The sequence below is a fragment of the Procambarus clarkii genome, chromosome 24 (genome assembly GCF_040958095.1).
Source record: "Procambarus clarkii isolate CNS0578487 chromosome 24, FALCON_Pclarkii_2.0, whole genome shotgun sequence".
Classification (NCBI taxonomy): Eukaryota; Metazoa; Arthropoda; class Malacostraca; order Decapoda; family Cambaridae; genus Procambarus; species Procambarus clarkii.
In genome coordinates this window covers 45,502,854-45,528,596 of record NC_091173.1, presented here as the reverse complement: position 1 = coordinate 45,528,596, position 25,743 = coordinate 45,502,854, and the positions used below count along the sequence as shown (strand labels likewise).

The following is a 25,743-nucleotide window of genomic DNA, read 5'->3' as shown; positions in this document are numbered from 1 at the left end:
AGGGACTTCGTGACAAATCGCCAACATGGGTTCAGGGAGGGTAAATCTTGCCTTACAGGCTTGATAGAATTCTACGACGAGGTGACAAAGATTAAGCAAGAAAGATAGGGCTGGGCGGAGTGCATTCTCTTGGATTGTCGGAAAGCCTTTGACACAGTACCGCATAAGAGGCTGGTACATAAGCTGGAGAGACAGGCAGGTATAGCTGGTAAGGTGCTCTAGTGCATAAGCGAGTACCTAAGCAATAGGAAGCAGAGAGTTACGGTGAGGGGTGAGACCTCCGATTGGCGTGAAGTCACCAGTGGGGTCCCACAGGGCTCTGTACTCGGTCCTATCTTGTTTCTAATATATGTAAATGATCTCCCAGAGGGTATAGATTCATTTCTCTCAATGTTTGTGGACGATGCCAAAATTATGAGAAGGATTAGGACAGAAGAGGACTGGTTGAGGCTTCAAGAAGACCTAGACAAGCTGAAGGAATGGTCGAACAAATGATTGTTAGAGTTTAACCCAACCAAATGTAATGTAATGACGATAGGTGTAGGGAGCAGGAGGCCAGATAAATGGTATCATCTGGGAGAGAACATTCTTCAGGAGTCAAAGAAAGAAAAAGACTTGGGGGTTGATATCACGCCAGACCTGTCTCCTGCAGCCCAAATCAAGAGGATAACATCAGCGGCATATGCCAGGCTGGCCAACATACGAACGGCATTCAGAAACTTGTGTAAAGAATCATTCAGAACTTTGTACTCCACATATGTCAGGCCAATCTTGGAGTATGCAGCCTCAGCATGGAGTCCATATCTAGTCAAGGATAAGACTATACTGGAAAAGGTTCAAAGGTTTGCCACCAGACTAGTACCCGAGCTGAGAGGTATGAGCTACGAGGAAAGACTACGGGAAATAAACCTCACTTCGCTGGAAGACAGAAGAGTTAGAGGGAACATTATCACCACATTGAAGATTCTGAAGGGAATTGATAGGGTAGATAAAGACAGGCTATTTAACACAAGGGGCACACGCACAAGGGGACACAGGTGGAAACTGAGTGCCCAAATGAGCCACAGAGATATTAGAAAGCACTTTTTTAGTTTCAGAGTGGTTGACAAATGAAATGCATTTAGAAGTGATGTGGTGGAGGCTGACTCCATACACAGTTTCAGGTGTAGATATGATAGAGCCCAATAGGCTCAGGAATCTGTACACCTGTTGATTGACGGTTGAGAGGCGGGACCAAAGAGCCAGAGTTCAACCCCCGCAAACACAACTAGGTGAGTACAACTAGGTGAGTACACACACACACACACACACACGGGGAGCTGGTGGCCGAACAGACAGCACGCTGGGCACGTGATCCTGTGGTCGTGGGTTCGATCCCGGCCGCCAGCGAGAAACAATGGGCAGAGTTTCTTTCACCCTATGCCCCTAGCCTAGGGTGAAAGAAACTCTGGACGTAGGACAACTAGGTGAATACACATACACACACACACACACATAGGGGAAGATGAAGCAGCCATGCTTGATCTGATATTTACCCTAAATGAGTGGGATATAAGGGAAGTTAAGCTGGAAGCCCCTTTGGGAATGAGTGATCACAGTCTATTGATCTTTGAGTACTTGGTAGAGCTAGGATTTTTTTCCCCCAAAACAGAACTAGGAAACAAATGGCTGGCGTACCGAAAGGGGAATTATGAGAAGATGAGAAGTTTCCTAAGGGATATACTATGGGAAACAGAACTCAAAGCTAAGTCTGTACAAGACATGATGGACTATGTCACCCAAAAGTGTCAGGAGGCAGTAAACAGGTATATCCCGGCCCAAAAGGAAAAATCCGAGAAGCAAAAGAAGAATCCATGGTTTAATAGAGTATGTATGGAAGCAAAGGAACTGAAAAAAATGGCGTGGAGGAACTTCCGAAATAACAAAACACAAGAAAGAAGAGAGATATGATTCATTATTAATATTATTATATCTGTGTATGTATTGTGTATGTGCTTTGTCCAGTAAATGTATTCAAATTTGCTGGTGTTTGCCCTCGTCCTAGTGAGGCTTCCCAGGAAGTAGGAAAGAAGGGGAGAGAGAGAGAAAGAACCAAGAACCACAGCTGTGGACAGGGTAGAACGGAATAATAATAAGTCAAAGGGGATTGAGGAGATCATATCACATAAGGAGAGAGTGGGGAGTCACAGCGGCTCGAGTGGGTGTGTGCACGTGACAACGAGGCTAAATATTGGAGCCGCATCTCCTAAACGTGTGACGTTGAGCCCCCTCTCCAAGAGCCACAAGCGCTCAGGGTGATCTCCTGATAAAATATAAGCACTCTACCGAGTTTTTGGTTGGGTTGTCAATAAAGAAGAATCAATGACAATGCCAACCCCAATAATAATAATTGGGGGCCTGTGTCCGGGAGAGTGAACTGACACACCCACACCCTGTCCAAAAGTGGATTCTTACACCCCGTGTTGAAATAGATACACTGTGTGACCGCAGGTGTATATTCACTCTCTTGGGAAGACTCACAGGACAAGATGGATAAGGTGCAAGCGTTTGTGGAGTCAGGCAAGCCTGAGGACTTGGAAGGTTGCACGAGGGATCAATTAAAACAAATAACGAAGAAATGTGGCATTAGGTTGAAAGCATCTAAAGTAGCTGGGATGAAGGATGAGATCCTGAGGCAGTTAAGAGCCAAAAATGAAGCGGCAGAGCAAGGAGGCCAGAAAGGAGCTGAAAGTGGAAAGGAGGATGATGGGCAGGATGAAGTGAGATCCCAGGGATCGAGTAGGAGCAGTAAGAGTAGCTGCAGTAGCAGGAACAGGAGTCTGGAAAGGTTCCAGTTAGAGCTCCAGATGCAACAACAGCATGAAGAGAGACAGTTCCAGCTAGAAAAAATGAAATTAGAACTCCAGATGAAAAATGAAGCCGAGAGGGAAAAAGAGAAAACCAGACTGGAGGTAGAAAAAGAGAAAGCAAGACTAGAGGTGGAGAAAGAAAAAGCCCAGGTCGAAAAAGAATAAGAGAGAACAAAACAAATGCAGATAGAAGCGAATAGAACCTTGGCTGAACAAAGGATTGAACATGGGTTGCCAGAGAGCACCACCCAGGTATCACACCCACCAGATGTTAGGGTTAGAGAGAAGGACATTCTCTTGTTTGTTCCCGAAGAGGCAGAAAGCTCTTTTGAGCACTATGAAAAGGTAGCCAGTATCAAGGAGTGGCCACAGGAGGAATGGGCCCAGCTGGTCCAGTTAAGATTGACCGGTGCAGCCAGGGAGGCATACACCCAATTGTCACTGGAAGAGTGCCAGGATTATGTCACAGTAAAGAGCAGCATATTGCGCTCGTTTCAGTTAACCCCAGAAGCTTATAGGAAGCGCTTCAGAGAGATGATCAAAGTTGGAGCATGTACTTTTGCTGAGAAAGCAAGGGATCTGGAAAGACGATTCCAGAAATGGATTGAGGCTGCTGGAGTTGGATCTTACGCTGACCTGAAGCAACTGATGGTCATGGAGAAGTTCTTGGAGATGATGCATCCCGAAACAAAGTTCAAGATCCAAGAAGCGGGGGTAAAGGAGGTGAAAGATGCCACAGATAGGGCAGATATGATTACTAAAGCATACAAGAGCTTGAGGGAGAACAGAGTGAGAAGCGAGGCGAGACGCAGCAATAGCAGACCCGATGGAGTCTGGGGACTAAGAAGTTTGGGGGGGCAGACAAGCAGACCAGCTAGTTTTAAGCCCCAGGAAGGAAAGTTGCCAAGTCTGCGTGCTGGAGGTAAGCAGGAAAATAAAAATGTGTAGAGGAGACGAGAGTCTAATGAAGCTCCACAGAGTACGAGTAGTACATCTGGCCCGAGGAACTCCAATACAAGTGGGCAGAGTCAGAGCCACTCGGGGGCGTATAGGAGAGATTTCTCCCAAATGAGGTGCTACAAGTGCAACAGATCGGGTCACATGATGCGCGATTGTCGGCAGGGCAAGAGAGTCGTGACCCTGACCACGTGTGATCCCCGGAAGAAGTACGTTGATGTACAACAAGACAAACCACAAAAGGTAGATTTGATGAACGAGCGGTATAGGCCGTTCATCAGTAAAGGTTGGGTCAGCATAGAGGGTCAACCCGAGGTGGAGGTTAGTATCCTCAGGAATACTGGAGCCAATCAGAGTTTGATTTTGAGAAGCCTAATCGGAAACGATCGACTGTTAGCTGGCAGTAGGAGGATAGAGGTACATGAGTTGTTGTCTAAGAGTGACATACCCGTGTGTGCTGTCCAGTTGAAGTCAGATTATTTGTCGGCGGAGGTGATGTTGGGAGTGTGCCCCAACATACCTGTTCCTGGAGTCCACGTGATACTGGGGAATGACATGTCTGGGTCCAAGGTGTTGCCAGAGCTGATAGTAAAAGCTGTGCCGGAGGAGTACCAGAAGGACCGCGGTATGAGTGGAACACCGGACAAGGTAGATCTAGCCAGCATCCTCAAAGATGAAACCGAGGACAATCAAGTCATTGTATACCCGGCCAGTGTAGTGAGAGAGTCGGAAGTAGCCGCCGAGGTCGACACTGAAGATGATGTGAGATGTGGCAGTGATGGAAGATGATATGGCAGTGTCGACTCCACTAAGGGAGGAGGTCAATGTGGGCATGTCTGGGCTGTTCGGTGAAGATCCAGCTCAGAAGAATGAGGATTCGAGGAGACAGGAAGTGAAGATGACCCTACCTGAAAGGTTCAGTGTGAACCGAGCGGAACTGATTGGGACTCAGAAAGAGGAGTTTATAGATCTAATCAGGGAGGCGAAAGGGGGAAACTCATGTCCGGAGTTCCCCGTGTATTACTACTTGGACAATGACGTACTAATGAGGAAATGGCGACCGGACAAAGCCGGCGCAGATAAGGTATGGTTGGAGAAGCACCAAGTGTTAGTGCCGAAGGAGTTTAGGGCGGCAGTGCTAGAACTAGCCCACTCCGTAGATATGGCAGGGCACTTAGGGGTGAAGAAGACCTTAAATAAGGTGCAGGAGCACTTCTACTGGCCGAACGTGTGGAAGGATGTAAAGAAGTATTGTAGGACGTGTTTGGCATGCCAACGTGCAGGTAAGCCGGCTCCGGCTATACCGAAGGCACCTTTAAAGCCAATACCGGCATCTGGCGAGCCTTTTGAGAGAGTCTTGATAGACTGTGTAAGTCCGTTGCCAAGGACCAGAAGAGGCCACGAGTATTTACTGACCATAATGTGCACAGCCACCCATTTCCCGGAAGCTATCCCCCTGAGAAGAATGACGTCGAGAGCCGTTCTGGATAGACTACAGAACTACATTGCGTGGGTAGGAATGCCCAAGGTTATCCAGACGGACCAGGGGAGTGTCTTCCAGTCGAAGTTGCTTAGGGAAACTGTGAAAGGATGGAGGGTAGAGCAAGTGCGCTCGTCACCGTATCACCCTCAGTCGCAGGGAGCATTGGAGCGTTTCCATGGAACGCTAAAGAGCTTGTTGAGGATATACTGCGCTGAGGAAGGGAGTAGTTGGGACGAGGCATTACCATCCGTGTTGTTTGCCATCAGGGATGCGGTAGTAGAATCGCTTGGATTCACCCCATTTCAACTGGTGTACGGGCACTCCGTGAGGAGCCCAGTGGGTGCGCTGAAGGAGCAGCTCACCGTGGATAGGCCTAAGGTGGATGTGGGACGATATGTGAAAACTTTTAGAGAGCGACTCTCTTGGGCCAGAGATTTGGCCAAGGAAAATTTGAGAACGTCCCAGGCAGAGATGATGAGATATCACGACAGGAAGGCGAAGGGCAGGAGATTTCAAGAAGGAGATCAGGTGTTAGTCCTGCTGCCGGTAAAAGGAAGTATATACGAGTCGAGATTTTGTGGACCATACACCATCCAGAAGGCGCTAGGGGATGTGAATTATGTAATACACATGCCAGATCGTCCGAGGAAGTCACAGGTTTGCCACGTGAACATGATAAAGAGGTACTATGACAGAGATAAGCCTCTAGGCGATGAAGAACACATGGAAACCCCGTCACTGACGACTGTGCTTTGTGTGGGAGACGGCAAAGAAATAGAAGTGGAGAACTGTAAGTTAGAGAGGGTCGATGGCGCGAAGATATCGAATACAGAAAGCCTGGCCAAGATAGGTGAGCAGCGTCTAGGTCATTTGGAGGATGTCCAACACCAGGAACTAGTGGAGATCCTCCAGAGGAATAAGTCGCTATTCACAGACGTGCCCAGGAGACACCGCGGAACAGTGCACGAAGTAAATGTAGGGAGTGCTCACCTCATCAAGCAGCACCCTTACAGAGTTAACCCAGAGAAAGCAGCGGCGATGAGAGCAGAAGTAAAGTATCTGCTAGATAACGACTTGGCAAAGGTTAGCGACAGTGACTGGAGTTCCTCGTGCCTCCTCGTGAAGAAGAGTGATGGCACATACCGGTTCTACACCGATTACAGGAAAGTGAATGCAGTCACAGTCGCTGACTCGTTCCCAATACCACGCATAGATGATTGCATAGATCGGATTGGGAGTGCACGGTATGTCTCGAAACTAGATCTGCTGAAGGGATACTACCAGATTCCCCTGTCTGAGGAGGCCAAGAGGATCTCAGCGTTCGTGACACCCGACGGCTTGTACCAATATAAAGTGATGCCGTTCGGAATGAAAAATAGTGGTAGTTGTTTCCAACGAGTAATGAATCAGGTATTACTAGGCGCGACCAGATGTGCAGTGTACATCGATGATATTGTAGTGTTCGCTGATTCCTGGAAGGATCATGTGGATCGACTTTTAGATTTGTTCGATCGATTGGAGAAGGCCAACATGACGATCAACTTGGCAAAAAGCGAGTTCGGGAGAGCCCGCCTGGAGTACCTTGGATATATAGTAGGGCAAGGCGACGTTGCTCCGGTAAGAACAAAGGTGGAGGCCATTGACAACTTCCCGGTGCCCAGGAGTAAGAAAGAATTGTTGAGATACCTCGGTATGATTGAGTATTACCGGAAGTTCTGCGGAAATTTCTCCACCATAGCCGCTCCTATGACGAGTTTGCTATCAAAGAGCAAGAAGTGGGAGTGGAATGGAACAGCACAAGAAGCGTTTGTAAAGACCAAAAGACTGTTGACCGAGGCGCCTGTACTAGTGTCGCCAAATTTTGGAGAACCGTTTACGTTATTTGTAGATGCCAGTGATATAGGGGCTGGAGCTGTACTGACACAGCAGAATGATGGAATGATGTCCTTCTTCTCGAAGAAGTTCGTTAAGCACCAGAGGTCGTACAGTACGGTCGAGAAAGAGATTTTGGCCCTGGTGATGGCATTGAAACATTTTGAAGTGTATGTGAGTGGGGGAGGACACCCAGTGACGGTGTATACAGACCATAATCCCCTAGTTTTCTTGAGAAAAATGAAGCATGCAAACCAGAGGTTAACCAGATGGTTTTTATTGCTCCATGAGTATGACCTGGTGGTAACGCACATAAGGGGGTGAGACAATGTAGTAGCTGATGCGTTATGTCGAGCCTAGCCACTAGAATAATTCTCAAAAACAAGGGAGAGGAAGTATTATGATCCCAGGCAGACGAAAAACGAGTCTCCCCTTTGAAAATTATTCTATCAAGCCTGACCTGACTAGGAGGTCGGAGATATACAGACATGAAGATACATAAATGAAATAATTGGGTAAATTCGCTAAACAATTTATGAATATGGGCAGCGAATATGAAAATAGATAAGTGACTGGTTATGAGATGAGGATAATTTGCTGGAGGTGGTAGGCTCGCTTGAGAGGAGCTTGAGCCACTTGAGCTGAAGAAATCGCAAGGGGAAGCCGAACTCCGTGTTTGCCCCTGTTAGAGAGGAACCCCTAGTTGATATACCCTCAGGAGGAAGGAAGTGGACAGACGTCTCGACTGAGGAATAAGTTAGGAGGCGTGCCAGCTCAAGTTAGGAACTGCAGAAGGTGTTGAGGGGACACTTAAGGCAGTTCTATGGGTAGCCTGAGGTACCCACAGTGTCGCCGCCCCGTCAGAGAGCGCCCTGCATGAGACCTTATTGTGGTAACCCCAAGTTTAGCCAGTTTACAGTGATTGCCGGTAATCGATCGTGTGCCCAGCGATCATAGCAAATGTTTACTGATACGTTAGACATGTTTTGGTAAGGCAGGAAGCCTAAATAAGAGGATGGAGATGAGAGAGACAGCTGGAGGGACGAGCAGCATGTCCTCTCCCGTCGACCACCTGGAGCCAACTGATCGGTGGCGGAGGACCCTCCCATAGAGAGGAGCCGCCCGCCGGGAAAGGCGGAGCATGGACCAGCCCAAACGGGGGAGTCCACTCTCACAGTATGTAGAGAGCAAAGAGATGTTAGGTGCAAGCATATTGTGTAGATTATTCCGTTTATGTGTTTAAGGGAAAACGTTTTTATTGGCGTGTCAATGGGATGCAGGTTTGTCTTTGGAAGGAGTTGCTGAGAGAACTTCAACGCCAGCCGAGGAGGATTCAGTGGATGGAACCTCCAAGGCTATTGAAGAAATACTGAGTTCTATGGAAGAGCAGACCCTAAAGTGAGGAGTTGAACCTCAAGCTGTAAGAGGAGAAGCAGTGGAGAAGAGTTTACATGCTTTTGTGATACCAGTGGTGAAGCACCATTGTTGATCAAGGAAGACTTCATGGTGTAGCAACCAGGAGCGCTGTGGAGGACCCTGGTAGAAGTGGTGAAGCACCACTGTTGCTCAAGGTGTAGCAGCCTGGAGGAGCTGCGAAGGGTCCTGGTAGATAAACCCGGAAGAACCTGAAGATATCAGGGTAGTGAACTTCCAGATGTTGAAGGGAAGTTCTGGTTGATTACTTGTAGGGAGTTGGTAGAGTGTTTGGTTGTCATTAGCGTGCAAGACACAGTGAATGGTGAGGGATTGTTTGCCATTTTTGTGTCAAGGAGTACTTATACTGAAGTATAGAGTTACAGTCCTAGGCTGGATTACCTGCAGAGACATACATATGTGTTCTAGGACTGATAGGGTGATCGACTGATCATTGTTGTATATCAAGGAACATTTATACTAATATTTATGTTATTGCATTCATAAGCTGGTTTTCCTTGCACATGTTCATAGATATATATTCTCTTGCTGATAGTGCAACATTGTGTTATAAGATTTGACCTACCTGAGGAAATTCGTAGTATTAGGTGGTGAATCAGGAGATTCACCACCTAATTTGCCCTCGTCCTAGTGAGGCTTCCCAGGAAGTAGGAAAGAAGGGGAGAGAGAGAGAAAGAACCAAGAACCACATCTGTGGACAGGGTAAAACGGAATAATAATAAGTCAAGGGGGATTGAGGAGATCATATCACATAAGGAGAGAGTGGGGAGTCACGGCGGCTCGAGTGGGTGTGTGCACGTGACAACAAGGCTAAGTATTGGAGCCGCATCCCCTAAACGTGTGATGTTGAGCCCCTCTCCAAGAGCCAAGAGCGCCCAGGGTGATCTCCTGGTAAGGTATAAGCCCTCTACCGAGTTTTTGGTTGGGTTGTCCATAAAGAAGGATCAACAACAACACCAACCACAATACCAGTGTCCTAAATTTGTATACTATGCAAGGTTACTTCGTGACAAATCGCCAACATAGGTTAAGGGAAGGGAAGATCTTGCCTTACAGGCTTAATAGAATTCTACGACCAGGTGACAGCAAGATCAAGCAAGAAAAAGAAGGATGGGTGGACTGCATTTCTTGAACTGTCGGAAAGCCTTTGGCACAGTACCTATAAGAGGCTAGTTCATAAGTTGGAGAAACAGGCTGGAATAACAGGTAAAGTTCTCCAGTGAATAAGGGAGTACCTAAGCAATAGTAGCAGAGAGTTACAGTGAGGGGTGAGACCTCAGATTGGCGTAAAATTACCAGTGGAGTCCCACAGAGCTCTGTACTCTGAACTATCCTGTTTCTGATACGTAAATGATCTCCCGGAGGGTATAGACTCATTTCTCTTAATGTTTGCCAACGATACCAAAATTAAGAGAAGGATTAAGGCAGAGGAGGATTGTTTGAGTCTTCAAAAAGACCTGGACAAACTGAAGGAATGGTCGAACAAACGATTTTTAGAGTTTAACCCAAGCAAATGTAATGTAATGAAGATAGGTGTAGTGAGCAGGAGGCCAGATACAAGGTATTATCAGGGAGATGAAATTCTTCAGGAGTCAGAGAGAAAGACTTGGGGTATATCACTCCAGACTTGTCCCTTGAAGCCCATATCAAGAGGAAAACATCAGCGGCATATGCTAGGTTACCCAACATAAGAATGGCCTTTAGAAACTTCTTTAAGGAATCATTCAGAACTTTGTATACCTCATGTGTCAGACCAATCATAGAGTATGCAGCTCCAGCATGGAGTCCATATATACTGAAGCTTAAAACTAAACTGGAAAAGGTTCAGAGGTTTGCCACCAGACTAGTACCTGAACTGATGGGGTATGAGCTACGAGGAGAGACTGCAGGAATTAAACCTCACGTCGCTGGAAGACAGAAGAATTAAGGGGGGGGGGGGACATGATCATCACATACAAGACTCTCAAAGAAATTAATAGGGTAGATAAAGACTCTATTTAACATAAGGGGCACACTAACTATGGGACACAGGTGGAAATTGAGTGCCTAAATGAGCAGCTGAGATATTAGAAAGAACTTTTTTAGTGTCAGAGTGGTTGACAAATGGAATTCATTAGGAAGTGATGTGGTGGAGGTAGGCTCCATACACAGTTTCAAGTGTAAATATGATAGAACCCAATAGGCTCAGGAACCTGTACATCAGTTGATCGACAGTTGAGAGGTGGGACCAAAGAGCAAGAGCCCAACTCCAGCAAACACAAATAGATGAGTACAACTAGGTGAGCACACACACACAGACAGACACACACACACAGACACACACACACACACACACACACACACACACACACACACACACACACACACACACACACACACACACAACAGTGAAAGTGAACAGGTATTGAAACTTCGAACAGGCGAGGACAGGTATACAGAGAATGACAGAGAGGTGTGTGAAGAACTCAACAAGAGGTTCCAGGAGGTCTTCACAATGGAACAAGGTGAGGTCACTGTGCTAGGAGAAAGGGAGGTAAACCAGGCGGCCTTGGAAGAGTTCGAAATTACGAGAGAGGAGGTCAAGAGACACCTGCTGGATCTGGATGTTAGAAAGGCTGTTGGTCCAGATGGGATCTCACCATGGATACTGAAAGAGTGTGCAGAGGCACTTTGCTTGCCACTCTCCATAGTGTACAGTAAGTCACTGGAGACGGGAGACCTACCAGAAATATGGAAGACGGCGAATGTGGTCCCAATATACAAAAAGGGCGACAGGCAAGAGGCACTGAACTACAGGGCAGTGACCTTGACTTGTATACCATGCAAGGTGAGCGAGAAGATCGTGAGAAAAAATCTGGTAACACATCTGGAGAGAAGGGACTTCGTGACAAATCGCCAACATGGGTTCAGGGGGGGTAAATCTTGCCTTACAGGCTTGATAGAATTCTACGATCAGGTGACAAAGATTAAGCAAGAAAGAGAGGGCTGGGCGGACTGCATTTTCTTGGATTGTCGGAAAGCCTTTGACACAGTACCGCATAAGAGGCTGGTACATAAGCTGGAGAGACAGGCAGGTGTAGCTGGTAAGGTGCTCCAGTGGATAAGGGAGTATCTAAGCAATAGGAAGCAGAGAGTTACGGTGAGGGGTGAGACCTCCGATTGGCGTGAAGTCACCAGTGGAGTCCCACAGAGCTCTGTACTCGGTCCTATCTTGTTTCTGATATATGTAAATGATCTCCCATAGGGTATCGATTCATTTCTCTCAATGTTTGCGGACGATGCTAAAATTATGAGAAGGATTAAAACAGGAGAGGACTGTTTGAGGCTTCAAGAAGACCTAGACTAGCTGAAGGAATGGTCGAACAAATGGTTGTTAGAGTTTAATCCAACCAAATGTAATGTAATGAAGATAGGTGTAGTGAGCAGGAGGCCAAATACAAGGTATCATCTGGGAGAGGAAATTCTTCAGGAGTCAGAGAAGGAAAAAGACTTGGGGGTTGATATCACGCCAGACCTGTCTCCTGCAGCACATATCAAGCGGATAACATCAGCGGCATATGCCAGGCTGGCCAACATACGAACGACATTCAGAAACTTGTGTAAAGAATCATTCAGAACTTTGTATACCACATATATCAGGCCAATCTAGGAGTATGCAGCCCCAGCATGGAGTCCATATCTAGTCAAGGATAAGACTAAACTGGAAAAGGTTCAAAGGTTTGCCACCAGACTAGTACCCGAGCTGAGAGGTATGAGCTACGAGGAGAGACTACGGGAATTAAACCTCACTTCGCTGGAAGACAGAAGAGTTATGGGGGACATGATCACCACATTCAAGATTCTGAAGGGAGTTCGTAGGGTAGATAAAGACAGTCTATTTAACACAAGGGCAACACGCACAAGGGGACACAGGTGGAAACTGAGTGCCCAAATGAGCCACAGAGATATTAGAAAGAACTTCTTTAGTGTCAGAGTGGTTGACAAATGGAATGCATTAGGAAGTAATGTGGTGGAGGCTGACTCCATACACAGTTTTAAGTGTAGATATGATAGAGCCCGATAGGCTCAGGAGTCTGTACACCTGTTGATTGACGGTTGAGAGGCGGGACCAAAGAGCCAGAGCTCAACCCTCGCAAACACAACTAGGTGAGTACAACTAGGTGAGTACACACACACACACACACACACACACACACACACACACACACACACACCTGGTGGATGTGGGCCTCGTAGCCTGGTGGATAGCGCGCAGGACTCGTAATTCTGTGGCGCGGGTTCGATTCCCGCACGAGGCAGAAACAAATGGGCAAAGTTTCTTTCACCCTAAGTGCCCCTGTTACCTAGCAGTAAATAGGTACCTGGGAGTTAGTCAGCTGTCACGGGCTGCTTCCTGGGGTGTGTGTGTGTGTGTGTGGTGTGGAAAAAAAAAACAAAAAAAAAAGTAGTTAGTAAACAGTTGATTGACAGTTGAGAGGCGGGCCTAAAGAGCAAAGCTCAACCCCCGCAAAAACACAACTAGTAAACACACACACACACACACGTCTTTAATGAGTCGCTTATGACGGGAGAATTGTCCAGTTGCTGGAAGAAGGCAAATGTCGTACCGGTTTTTAAGAAAGAAGATGGGGAGGAGGCATTTAACTACAGATCCTTATCACTGACAAGCATCCCCTGCAAAATACTTGAAAGAATAATTAGGCTAAGACTTGTTGCTCACCTGGAGAGCAATAGGTTTGTAAACAAACACCAACATGGGATCTGGACAGGGAAATCGTGCCTAACAAACATTTTGGAATTCTATGATAAAATAACAGGGATTAGGCAGGGCAGAGAAGACTGGGCAGACTGCATATTTCTAGACTGCCAAAAGGCCTTTGATACAATACCACACATGAGACTGCTATTCAAACTTGAGAGGCAGGCAGAAATAAGCGGAAAGGCCCTAGTATGGGTAATGAACTACCTAACAGGAAGGAGCCAGAGTGTAAAGGTAAGGGGCGAGAAGTCGGACTGGCGAATAGTAACGAGTGGAGTACCTCAAGGATCGGTGCTGGGACCAATCCTATTTCTAATTTACGCAAATGATATGCTTACAGGAATGGAATCCTACATGTCAATGTTCGCAGATGACGCAAAATTAATGAGAAGAGTTGAGACAGATGAGAATTGTAGGATCCTCCTTGAGGACCCGGACAGATTGCAGAGATGGTCAGAGAAATGGCTACTGGAGTTCAATACGAGTAAATGTAAAGTTATGGATATGGGATCAGGTGAGAGGCGACCAATGGAACAATGCACAATGAAGGGGAACTGCCTACCTGTAACGATTCGAGAAAGAGACCTGGGAGTGGATGTGACACCTAATCTAACTCCTGAGGCACATATAAATAGGATAATGACACCAGCGTACTCTACACTGGTGAAAGTTAAAACTTCATTCAGAAACCTAAGTGAGGAGGCTTTTAGGGCACTTCACACTGCCAACGTGAGACCCGTCTTAATGCCGCGCCATCATGGAGTCCCCACCTGAAGAAACACATTAGGAAACTGGAAAAGGTTCAGGAGTTTGCGACGAGGCTTGTCCCAGAGTTACGAGGGATGGGATATGAAGAGCGCCTGAAGGAACTGAACCTTACGACACTAGAAAAAAGAGGGGGAGAGGGGATATGATAGGAACGTATAAAATACTCAGGGGAATTGACAAAGTGGAAATATATGAAATTTTCACACATAATAGTAACAGAACGAGGGGAAACTCAGATGAGTCACAGAGATGTTAGGAAGTATTCTCTAAGCGTGAGAGTAGTGGAAAAATGGAATGCATCTAAGGAACAGGTTGTGGAAGCAAACTCTATTCATAATTTCAAAACTAGATATGATAGGGAAATGGGACAGGAGTCTGCTGTAAACAACCGATGGCTCGAAAGGCGGGATCCAAGAGTCAAGGCTCGATCATGCAAGCACAAATAAGTGAATACAAATAGGTGAGTACACACACACACACACACACACACACACTCACACATACTCACAAACACGCACGCACGCACAAGCAGGGAGGGAGGACAGCGCTCTGAGATCACTGTTCTGAGAGCTGCTAAGCACAGCATCCTGGGAATGTGTGTGTGAGTAAGAGAGAAATTCATGTATTCGATATGATAGAGGAAAATAGGTCTGGAATCTTTACATTAGTTAACCGACAGTTAGAAATTCGGGGTTAAAAAGCTAACAGCCTGAACCTGCAGGCACAAATAGAAAATATACACACACCAAAAAAACATGCGCTTGCGCAATTTCCGGGTATGTGGTGAAATTATCGATATAAATAACATTTACTGATTGGGCATTGCTACATATCTCGGAAAATATATATTCAGACATATTTCCGGCTATAATATATATATACAATATATGTGCAAACAAGCCTGAATGGTCCCCAGGACTATATGCAACTGAAAACTCACACCCCCAGAAGTGACTCGAACCCATACTGCCAGGAACACTCTGCTGGCGTACAGGATCCCTTAACCGCTCGACCAACACGACCGGACAAAAGAGGATGGTAGCCGAGGCTATTTCCATCAACCCCGCCGGCACTCGGTTAATCTTGGGCATGGTATTTTATCAAATCACGTCATTCTTTGGGGCACACGTGAGGAACACAAATGCGAACAAGCCTGAATGGTCCCCAGGACTATATGCAACTGAAAACTCACACCCCTGAAGCGACTCGAATCCATACTGCCAGGAGCACTCTGCTCGCGCACAGGATCCTTTAACCGCTCGACCAACACGACCAGACATAATGAGGTGATAGCCGAAACTATTTCCATCCCCCCGCCGGCACACGGTTGGTAATCTTGGGCATGGTATTTTATCAAATCATCTCATTCTTTGGGGCACACGTGAGGAACACCAACGCAAACAAGCCTGAATGGTCCCCAGGACTATTTGCAACTGAAAACTCACACCCCAGAAGTGACTCAAACCCATACTTAAAGGAGCACTCTGCTGGCGTACAGGATCCCTTAACCGCTCGACCAACACGACCTGACATAAGAGGATGGTAGCCAAGGCTATTTCCATCCCCCCACCGGCACTCGGTTGGTAATCTTGGGCATGGTATTTTATCAAATCACCTCATTCTTTGGGGCACACGTGAGGAACACAAATGCAAACAAGCCTGAATGGTCGCCCGAACTGTATGCAACTGAAAACTCTCTCCTCTTTAGTCAGGTCGTGTTGGTCGAGAGGTTAAGAGATCCTGTATGCCAGCAGAGTGCTCCTGGCAATATGGGTTCGAGTCATTTCTGGGGTGTGAGTTTTCAGTTGCATATAGTCCTGGGGACCATTCAGGCTTGTTCGCATATATATATACTGTATATATATATATATATATATATATATATATATATATATATACAGTATATATATAACAGGTATAGCTTAGCTATACCTGTTTTTGGTTAATTACACCTGACCAACCCTTGGGATGGGGTGGTCAGGTGTCGGCCTATATATCTTCCCCCCTTCTCCCTTCTCCTTAGTCAGTCTGGTGTTGACAAAGGCTTTAACAAAGCCGAAACGTTCACCTCATTTCATATTTCTCTGTGGATTTTCCGCATATATATATATATATATATATATATATATATATATATATATATATATATATATATATATATATATATATATATATATATATATATATATATATATATTAGTATATTTTGGTAGCAGTCTTTCCTGTAGACATATATTATTAAATATGACCGAAAAAGTAAGATTAATAATTCTAACACGAATTTTCTCGATCTTTCGTACATTTCTTTTCACTGTTGGTGGTAATTCAAAAATCATTTCTCCAAAATTCATTTTTATTTCTAGTCTGATGCGACACTTGAGCGCGTTTCGTAAAACTTATTACATTTTCAAAGACTTTAGTTTACACATACACAACTGAATAGAACTTACACATCTCCGATTTGTTTATATCTACATTTGAATGAGGTGGATGGGGTGAGGTGGTATTAATAGGGTATTAATTTCATCAACACAAGACAGAACACGAAACAATGGGTATTGAATATAAGTGATTGTAGAAAGCCTATTGGTCCATATTTCTTGATGCTTCTATATTGGAGCGGAGTCTTGAGGTGGGTAGAATATAGTTGTGCATTAATTGGCTGTTGATTGCTGGTGTTGACTTTTTAATGTGTAGTGCCTCGCAAACATCAAGCCGCCTGCTATCGCTGTATCTATCGATGATTTCTGTGTTGTTTACTAGGATTTCTCTGGCGATGGTTTGGTTGTGGGAAGAGATTATATGTTCCTTAATGGAGCCTTGTTGCTTATGCATCGTTAAACGCCTAGAAAGAGATGTTGTCTTGCCTATATACTGTTTTTTTGGAGCTTACAGTCCCCAAGAGAGCATTTGAAGGCATAGACGACGTTGGTCTCTTTTAAAGCGTTCTGCTTTGTGTCTGGAGAGTTTCTCATGAGTAGGCTGGCCGTTTTTCTGGTTTTATAGTAAATAAACTATACTTTAGTTTATAGTATTTACTATAAAACTATAAATATATAGGTATATATATATATATATATATATATATATATATATATATATATATATATATATATATATATATATATATATATATATATATATATATATATATATATATATATATATATGTCGTACCTAGTAGCCAGAACGCACTTCTCAGCCTACTATGCAAGGCCCGATTTGCCTAATAAGCCAAGTTTTCATGAATTAATTGTTTTTCGACTACCTAACCTACCTAACCTAACCTAACTTTTTTGGCTACCTAACCTAACCTAACCTATAAAGATAGGTTAGGTTAGGTTAGGTAGGGTTGGTTAGGTTCGGTCATATATCTACGTTAATTTTAACTCCAATAAAAAAAATTGACCTCATACATAATGAAATGGGTAGCTTTATCATTTCGTAAGAAAAAAATTAGAGAAAATATATTAATTCAAGAAAACTTGGCTTATTAGGCAAATTGGGCCTTGCATAGTTGGCTGAAAAGTGCGTTCTGGCTACTAGGTACGACATATATATATATATATATATATATATATATATATATATATATATATATATATATATATATATATATATATATATTTCATACACTGATGGTTTCTGGTGTCTGAACCCCAAAGCGGAATCCCGTGGTCTTATCAAGCCCCCTGTGAGCATCAAGCATGAAGTCCCAGCTGGGACTTTATGCCATTCCTGGTGTGCCACAAAGCATGGAGGTATACAGGTGCTCTACCTTCCACTCACGTTAACTGATAACCACGTTCAAGTCCGTAAAATCATTTAGTTCACAATTAGTTACATCAGTAATATTTGTGATACGCTTGGACCTTAAAACCAGGCTGGGATCAGGTGGGTGCGAAAGGAACTGGCCCTGAAGGTCAGGTGTGGGGGGATAGGAACTGGCCCTGAAGGTCAGGTATGGAGGAAGAAGAGCTGGCACTGAAGATCAGGCGTTAGGAACTAGCCCTGAAGGTCAGGTGTGTGGGAGAAGAACTGGCCCTGTAGGTCAGGTGTGGCGGGAGGAACTGGCCCTGAAGGTCAGGTGTGGGGGAGGAACTGGCCCTGAAGGTCAGGTGTGGGGGAGGAACTGGCCCTGAAGGTCAGGTGTGGGGGAGGAACTGGCCCTGAAGGTCAGGTGTGGGGGAGAAACTAGCCCTGATGGTCAGGTTAGGTGGGAGGAACTTGCTCTAAAAATCAGGTGTGGGGGAGAAGAACTGACCTTGATGATCAAGTGTGGGGGTAGAAGAACTGACTTTTAAAGTCAGGTGTGGGGGTAGAAGAACTGACCCTGAAGGTCAGGTGTGGGGGGAGAAGAACTGACCCTAAAGGTCAGGTGTGGGGGAAGGAACTGACCCTAAAGGTCAGGTGTGGGGGAAGGAACTGACCCTAAAGGTCAGGTGTGGGGGAGAAGAACTGACCCTGAAGGTCAGGTATGGGGGGAGAAGAACTGACCCTAATGGTCAGGTGTGGTGGGAGAAGAACTGACCCTGAAGGTCAGGTGTGGTGGGAGAAGAACTGACCCTGAAGGAGAAGTTGTTGGAGACGTCCTGATCGACGACGGTGAGGGTGGCGAGGACTTGGTCCCGGGTCAGACTCTCAGTCACGTCCAGCGTCCACTCTGGCCGCGAGAACCTCGGCGGCACATCGTTCACGTCCCCCACCTCCACCACTACCGTCCCTGTCCCTGCAGGGGAAGGAAACACTGTTCAGGGAGACACTTTTCAATGTTCCTCCCCTTGTCCCTGAGGAAGAGGCTGGTTCAGGGAGACAATTTACACAGCAACCAATGCAACACACAAATATTCCCACAGGAATATAAAGGAAAGGGGGAACGGCTAAGGCTATGGGGAAAAGTCTATGGGGAGGTTAAGGCTATGGGGAAAAGTGTATGGGGAGGCTACGTCTATGGGGAAAAGTCTAAAGGGAAGGCTAAGGCTATGGTGAAAGGCTAAGTCACCAGATTTGAAGTACAACGTTGGTCTTTCACTCCTATAAAAAACGACTGTTCACAGGTTGGCTAATTAACTCTTTCATGACATGAATACAGTCAGTATTGATAATACAAAGGTGTCTGAGTAGCCAGTGCTAGCTCATAAGCTTAGTTACTTGGTGCATTACAAAGAATTGCCAAGGCACTTAAACAGCAATATAGCATGAGATCAAGACAAGTTTGTTTGTTCATAATGTTACAAACAATCTAAGGTGCAGATATGAGGAAGATTACTTGTTAATTCTATTTTCTAAATGTGTACACAATAATATACTGAAAAATATAATTTGCTAATCTGTTTACTTTGTTTACCGTGAGATTAAAAGACAAGAACTTTCCTTTGTCTTGGGGAAAATGTTTGCCACTTTGAATTTTAGAACAAATACCTCGAGTTATATTAAAAATGCAAAATCAAAAGACTTTCAGAGGGAATGATTGTCATGCTACCTAATGATTTTCAATATTTATATCAAATTTCTTCAGCCCTGTAAATTGTGAATCAATTTAACTCTATAATCATGATTCGTTTTATTTATTTCAGTCTGGATATGACTCTGTTTATCAGTGCTGAACACATAATATGACAATCATCACTACCATAACTATAACTCTCTCGCATTACAGCGACCACAACCTTAGTCAGCACTCCATAATAGGCAGTATAGAAATACAATTACTTTCTCCGACTGAAACGCGAAATATCTTCCAATGAAACTGAAAAATCTATACTGGATATTTGTCCTAGCCTCTGTGCTCTGCTTGCTTGCTCTCCTGTCAACATTCACTCACAAATGTATTTATTCATTTACTTTCATCAAATCGGTGATGTTAATCATGCAACTTTTTTTATTTGTTTCCAATATGTCATAATTTGCATTTATCAGCATGAAAATGCGTCTGCTAATTGTTAGTTTGACACAATAATTATTGGGTCTTAGTCAGCTTTATATTTCCTTTGTTTGGTGCTGCAGATTTGCTTCCCAGTTTAGAGTCTTCACTAAATTAAAATATAGAATAAGTCCTTATCGATCTTTTAAATGAAGAGCAAATCTGGTCCCAAGGTTAAACGCTGCGACACTCCTCTTGAAATTTCTATCCATCCGGATGCATTTCTATTTCGAAGTAGACTTATGTGTCAGGATAACCAATTTTGCAAGACAAACTTAATGCAAAACCACCTATTTCATTTTTTATAATAGTTTTCGTCGAGGAACTTTATTGAATGCTTTCTGACAATCACACGATATCTAGCTCCTTACTTTCAACACATATATAAAAAGTATTACAAACGAAATTAAGATAATTAATAAGATCAATTTGAGAATATTTTTTGGAGTAGGACTGTGGGATCGCACCTCCATCCGGGGTGACCTCGGTCACGCATCTAGGGTCACCCAAGACGCTAATTTGATCCCTGTCCTACTTCAAACATATTGTCATGGATATATCTCGTTATTGTGATTTCATTGTATACACACATGTTTTTTATGCTAACCATTTTGATAATTAAATTATCTTGACTCCCAATAATATACTATGAGTTCTCGAATTATTGGTTTCAGGAGTGTACCGACTACCGACGATCAGCTGATTGGCCGGTTGGCTGATTTGATTACAAGAAGAATAAATTTATTTGGTAGAAGTTGACGTGACATTGGCACGGTTTCCCTTCTTGCGGAACTGCTCCTGGCATGAGTGACATTGAAAGTATGGTCAACTTTGCCTACTCTCAAGCTAAACGAAATTTCTTTCATCCTAAACCTGCTTCTTACACTAGTAGCACTGTACTAAGCCTTCCCTTCGTGTCTGAACTCAAAACTTTTACTAAAACCTCTCGTCCTCTTGACATAAAGCTCGCCTTTCGACAAACTAACACACTTCGTAGCAATCTAGTTCACTCTGCTCCTCCTGCTTCTAAGGTTGCTAGTGTCTACTCTATTTCTTGTTCGTCTTGTCCTCTCCAATATTTTGGCGAAACTGGCCGTACACTGAATGACAGACTTAAAGAACACAAGAGAAGTGTTAAGTCTGCAGACACTAACAATGCTCTCTTCTGTCATGTGAGGGATTCTAATCATCCTATTGATTGGTCTTTCTCCAAAATAATCTTTCCTGCCTCTACTCTACACAGACGCCGTCTTGTAGAATCGGCTCTAATACACAACGTACCCAACATGTACTTGAGTCCTGGCTTTGTTGCTGTGAACTCTTCCCTTTCACAGTATATACTCAAATGCTCGAATCTTTCTAACAAACTTGACCTAACATAAGCTTACCCTTCCATTTATCTTTCTTTCTCTTTCATTTTCTTTCTCTCTTCTCTCTTTTTCCTGTTCATTGTTTTCTCTTATGTTCGCTTGCTATTCTCTTCTTATTCCTATTACTATCCCCTTCTCATTCGATGGTTATAATAGGAGCTGCCTCGTATGGGCCAATGGGCCTTCTGCAGTTCTTATTCCTACTACTATTACCTCTACTACACCTTACCTTGCTCCTCACCTCTCTCTTGCCTATTTATTGGCTGCATCAATTTCCTCATCGCCTCCACAGATCTCCAGTATCAGCTCTTGATGCTGGTAATGGCATCATGCCCGTGCCATCTTTTGAATGGCTTAATCTTCATCATCAATCAATTCCTCATCGACAGACACACATAGCACCGCTCCTGTGCCAGGTAAGTCCACTACGGGCTCACCATAGCCCGCGCTACTTGCCCCACTCCTGTGCCAGGTAAGTTACGGGCTCTCCATAGCCCGCGCTATTTGCCCCACTCCTGTGCCAGGTAAGTTACGGGCTCTCCATAGCCCGCGCTACTTGCCCCGCTCCTGTGCCAGGTAAGTTACGGGCTCACCATAGCCCGCGCTACTTGCCCCACTCCTGCGCCAGGTAAGTTACGGGCTCTCCATAGCCCGCGCTACTTGCCCCGCTCCTGTGCCAGGTAAGTTACGGGCTCTCCATAGCCCGCGCTACTTGCCCCGCTCCTGTGCCAGGTAAGTTACGGGCTCACCATAGCCCGCGCTACTTGCCCCACTCCTGCGCCAGGTAAGTTACGGGCTCTCCATAGCCCGCGCTACTTGCCCCGCTCCTGTGCCAGGTAAGTTACGGGCTCACCATAGCCCGCGCTACTTGCCCCACTCCTGCGCCAGGTAAGTTACGGGCTCTCCATAGCCCGCGCTACTTGCCCCGCTCCTGTGCCAGGTAAGTTACGGGCTCACCATAGCCCGCGCTACTTGCCCCACTCCTGCGCCAGGTAAGTTACGGGCTCTCCATAGCCCGCGCTACTTGCCCCACTCCTGTGCCAGGTAAGTTACGGGCTTTCCATAGCCCGCGCTACTTGCCCCACTCCTGTGCCAGGTAAGTTACGGGCTCTCCATAGCCCGCGCTACTTGCCCCGCTCCTGCGCCAGGTAAGTTACGGGCTCTCCATAGCCCGCGCTACTTGCCCCGCTCCTGTGCCAGGTAAGTTACGGGCTCACCATAGCCCGCGCTACTTGCCCCACTCCTGCGCCAGGTAAGTTACGGGCTCTCCATAGCCCGCGCTACTTGCCCCGCTCCTGTGCCAGGTAAGTTACGGGCTCACCATAGCCCGCGCTACTTGCCCCACTCCTGCGCCAGGTAAGTTACGGGCTCTCCATAGCCCGCGCTACTTGCCCCGCTCCTGTGCCAGGTAAGTTACGGGCTCACCATAGCCCGCGCTACTTGCCCCACTCCTGCGCCAGGTAAGTTACGGGCTCTCCATAGCCCGCGCTACTTGCCCCACTCCTGTGCCAGGTAAGTTACGGGCTCTCCATAGCCCGCGCTACTTGCCCCACTCCTGTGCCAGGTAAGTTACGGGCTCTCCATAGCCCGCGCTACTTGCCCCACTCCTGTGCCAGGTAAGTTACGGGCTCTCCATAGCCCGCGCTACTTGCCCCACTCCTGTGCCAGGTAAGTTACGGGCTCTCCATAGCCCGCGCTACTTGCCCCACTCCTGTGCCAGGTAAGTTACGGGCTCTCCATAGCCCGCGCTACTTGCCCCACTCCTGTGCCAGGTAAGTTACGGGCTCTCCATAGCCCGCGCTACTTGCCCCACTCCTGTGCCAGGTAAGTTACGGGCTCTCCATAGCCCGCGCTACTTGCCCCACTCCTGTGCCAGGTAAGTTACGGGCTCTCCATAGCCCGCGCTACTTGCCCCACTCCTGTGCCAGGTAAGTTACGGGCTCACCATAGCCCGCGCTACTTGCCCCACTCCTGTGCCAGGTAAGTTACGGGCTCTCCATAGCCCGCGCTACTTGCCCCACTCCTGTGCCAGGTAAGTTACGGGCTCTCCATAGCCCGCGCTACTTGCCCCACTCCTGTGCCAGGTAAGTTACGGGCTCTCCATAGCCCGCGCTACTTGCCCCGCTCCTGTGCCAGGTAAGTTACGGGCTCACTTGAAACTGCTTGAAGCTTGTTCCGTGTAGCTGAATTTATAACAACAACAACAACTTCCTCCTCACAATCGACTTGAGAATGGTCCAGGACGGACCAAACGTCGTCGTCCCTTCACCTTCTAGTGTGTGGTCTGGTCAACATTCTTCAGCCACGTTATTGTGACTCATCGCCTGATATAAAACATGTTTCAGTTCCATTTACCACAGGTAAATACCGAAGCAAAAAAATCATATTTAATATCCTTCCCGTCTCTTCTAAGTCAACATTTATACTGCTGTGTAACTAATAGACTTGGAAAGCTAAAAAAAAAAAAAAAAAAGTTTTCTCCATATAAAACAAATATATTTTCGGCTTGCTGTGCTATTTTCTGCAATATGTAATTCATATTCTAGAATGCCAAGTTGAGCGAGTTTCTTTGCATTAAATTCTAACATAATATATTTTCCTGTATTCTCCACATTGCGTTCTGGTAATTTTTGATGAATAAAATAAAAAAAATATATGTGTAATTTTTTAGTTCATTATTCAACCAGTTTGGTGTGATGGATACTTTTGATCAGTTGCTTTCCTTCAGTGACATACTTTTTATTTGGATATAAAAACTCTTCAAGCAGTTCTGCTAAATTTTCAAGCTTAAAATCTGGAACTTTTTTGCGACCACTATTTCTTTCATAAAATAAATGATATTTGATCAGATTGAACGATGATTACTTCAACTAAACTCCCCACATCATCATTTACAAACTCCTTACTAGTAGTTAGAAGTAAATCCAAGCCATGTGCCTTCCGATTGGCTAATTTACCATATGAACTGGAATCTAGAATTAGCATCCAGTAAATAATTATATCGATATATTATGCAACAGATTCATGCATTTTTGGGAAATCTAATTGTGACTGTCAGTTACCTTTCATAGTATTATCACCGAAGGATTTTATATTGTGCCCTTCATGCTCTGTGCTCAGTTATTATCCCTCTTATCAATAGCTGTTTATGTTTGATTTATGAGACGGTTCTCCTTGCCTAAATATTGATATCTCTCACATTATTGTATTTTTGTTACCTACTCTGATACCTGGAGATTTACTATGCCACGTGTTACTACTAATGCTGGCAACTTTACATTGTCGCTGCTATAGTGAGACACAGCGCATGTAAAGTGAACTTAATTTATTAGTGTTTTTATGTTGCAATGAGCACTTCAATTATGTCGCCCAAATTAAGATTTATACCAACCAGAGTTTAAGCATTAGCTCCCTAAATGCGGCATTATTTACCGTTTTGTTATTGATATTTAACGACTTAATAGTTCGTGATGAGTATTATTTCGATTTACAATTTAAGACGACTAAAGTAGATGGCAGAATGGTGGCTTGTGGAGAATTGATTCCGCGCGGTGATGCTCCACACTACCAATGGTATACTCACGTTACACCACCTCATAAACACACTACTAAAACCACACTGTTGAACGCTAGAGAAGAGAACGGTACACCCACCATAGAAGCCCCCCTGCGGTACATTGTAGAACCCAGCAGTACACAGTACAACCCAGCAGTACACAGTACAACCCAGCAGTACACAGTACAACCCAGCAGTACACAGTAGAACCCACCAGTACACGCGTGAATCCTATGGTACATCAACCGTGAAAGCTCCCTGTGGTACGCTAGATCTAGAAACCCTACGGTAAATCGAGCAGAGAAGCTGTCTAGAGTATACTAGAGGCCCCCACTCCCCCCTTACGGTACACTCACCCTTGAGGCCACCGCCGTCAGTGGCCACAACCTGGACGGTGTACCGTTGAATCTTCTCGCGGTCGAGGCAACAGAGCGCCGTGGTGATGAGCCCCAGCTGACTGTCGATGCTGAAGATGGGGCTCCCGCTCGACTCGTCTATCACATTCTTCTCCAGCGAGTAGACCAGGCGAGCGTTGTGGCCCTCATCGGGGTCATCGTGGTCCGTGGCCACCATCTGGGCCACCACGGTGCCTTGGGGAAGACGGCGTCAGTAAGGATCACATCTTCCAATTTAGGAATGCTGTAAATTTCTTAGTCGTGAAAAGCTGAGAACTAAACTTTAACAGTAAGATGTTACTACTTCTCTGCTTCGGTTTGACTGGTGATCATTTGACAAATATAAACACATACATAGATGTATAAATATATAAAAT

At 45.4% G+C, this 25,743-nt stretch overlaps 1 protein-coding gene across 1 annotated transcript in view; it reads right to left on the bottom strand.

Annotated features, from left to right (window-relative positions):
* The window catches only part of LOC123747625 (putative neural-cadherin 2), a 168,760-nt gene that overhangs the window by 96,760 nt on the left and 46,257 nt on the right, over positions 1–25,743 (bottom strand). Inside the window, exons 5-6 of the mRNA XM_069330398.1 lie at positions 25,328–25,561; positions 18,688–18,851 (exon numbers count right to left, since the gene is read on the bottom strand). Of these exons, the coding sequence (XP_069186499.1) occupies positions 18,688–18,851; positions 25,328–25,561 (398 nt within the window). The remainder of the gene's footprint in view (positions 1–18,687; positions 18,852–25,327; positions 25,562–25,743) is intronic.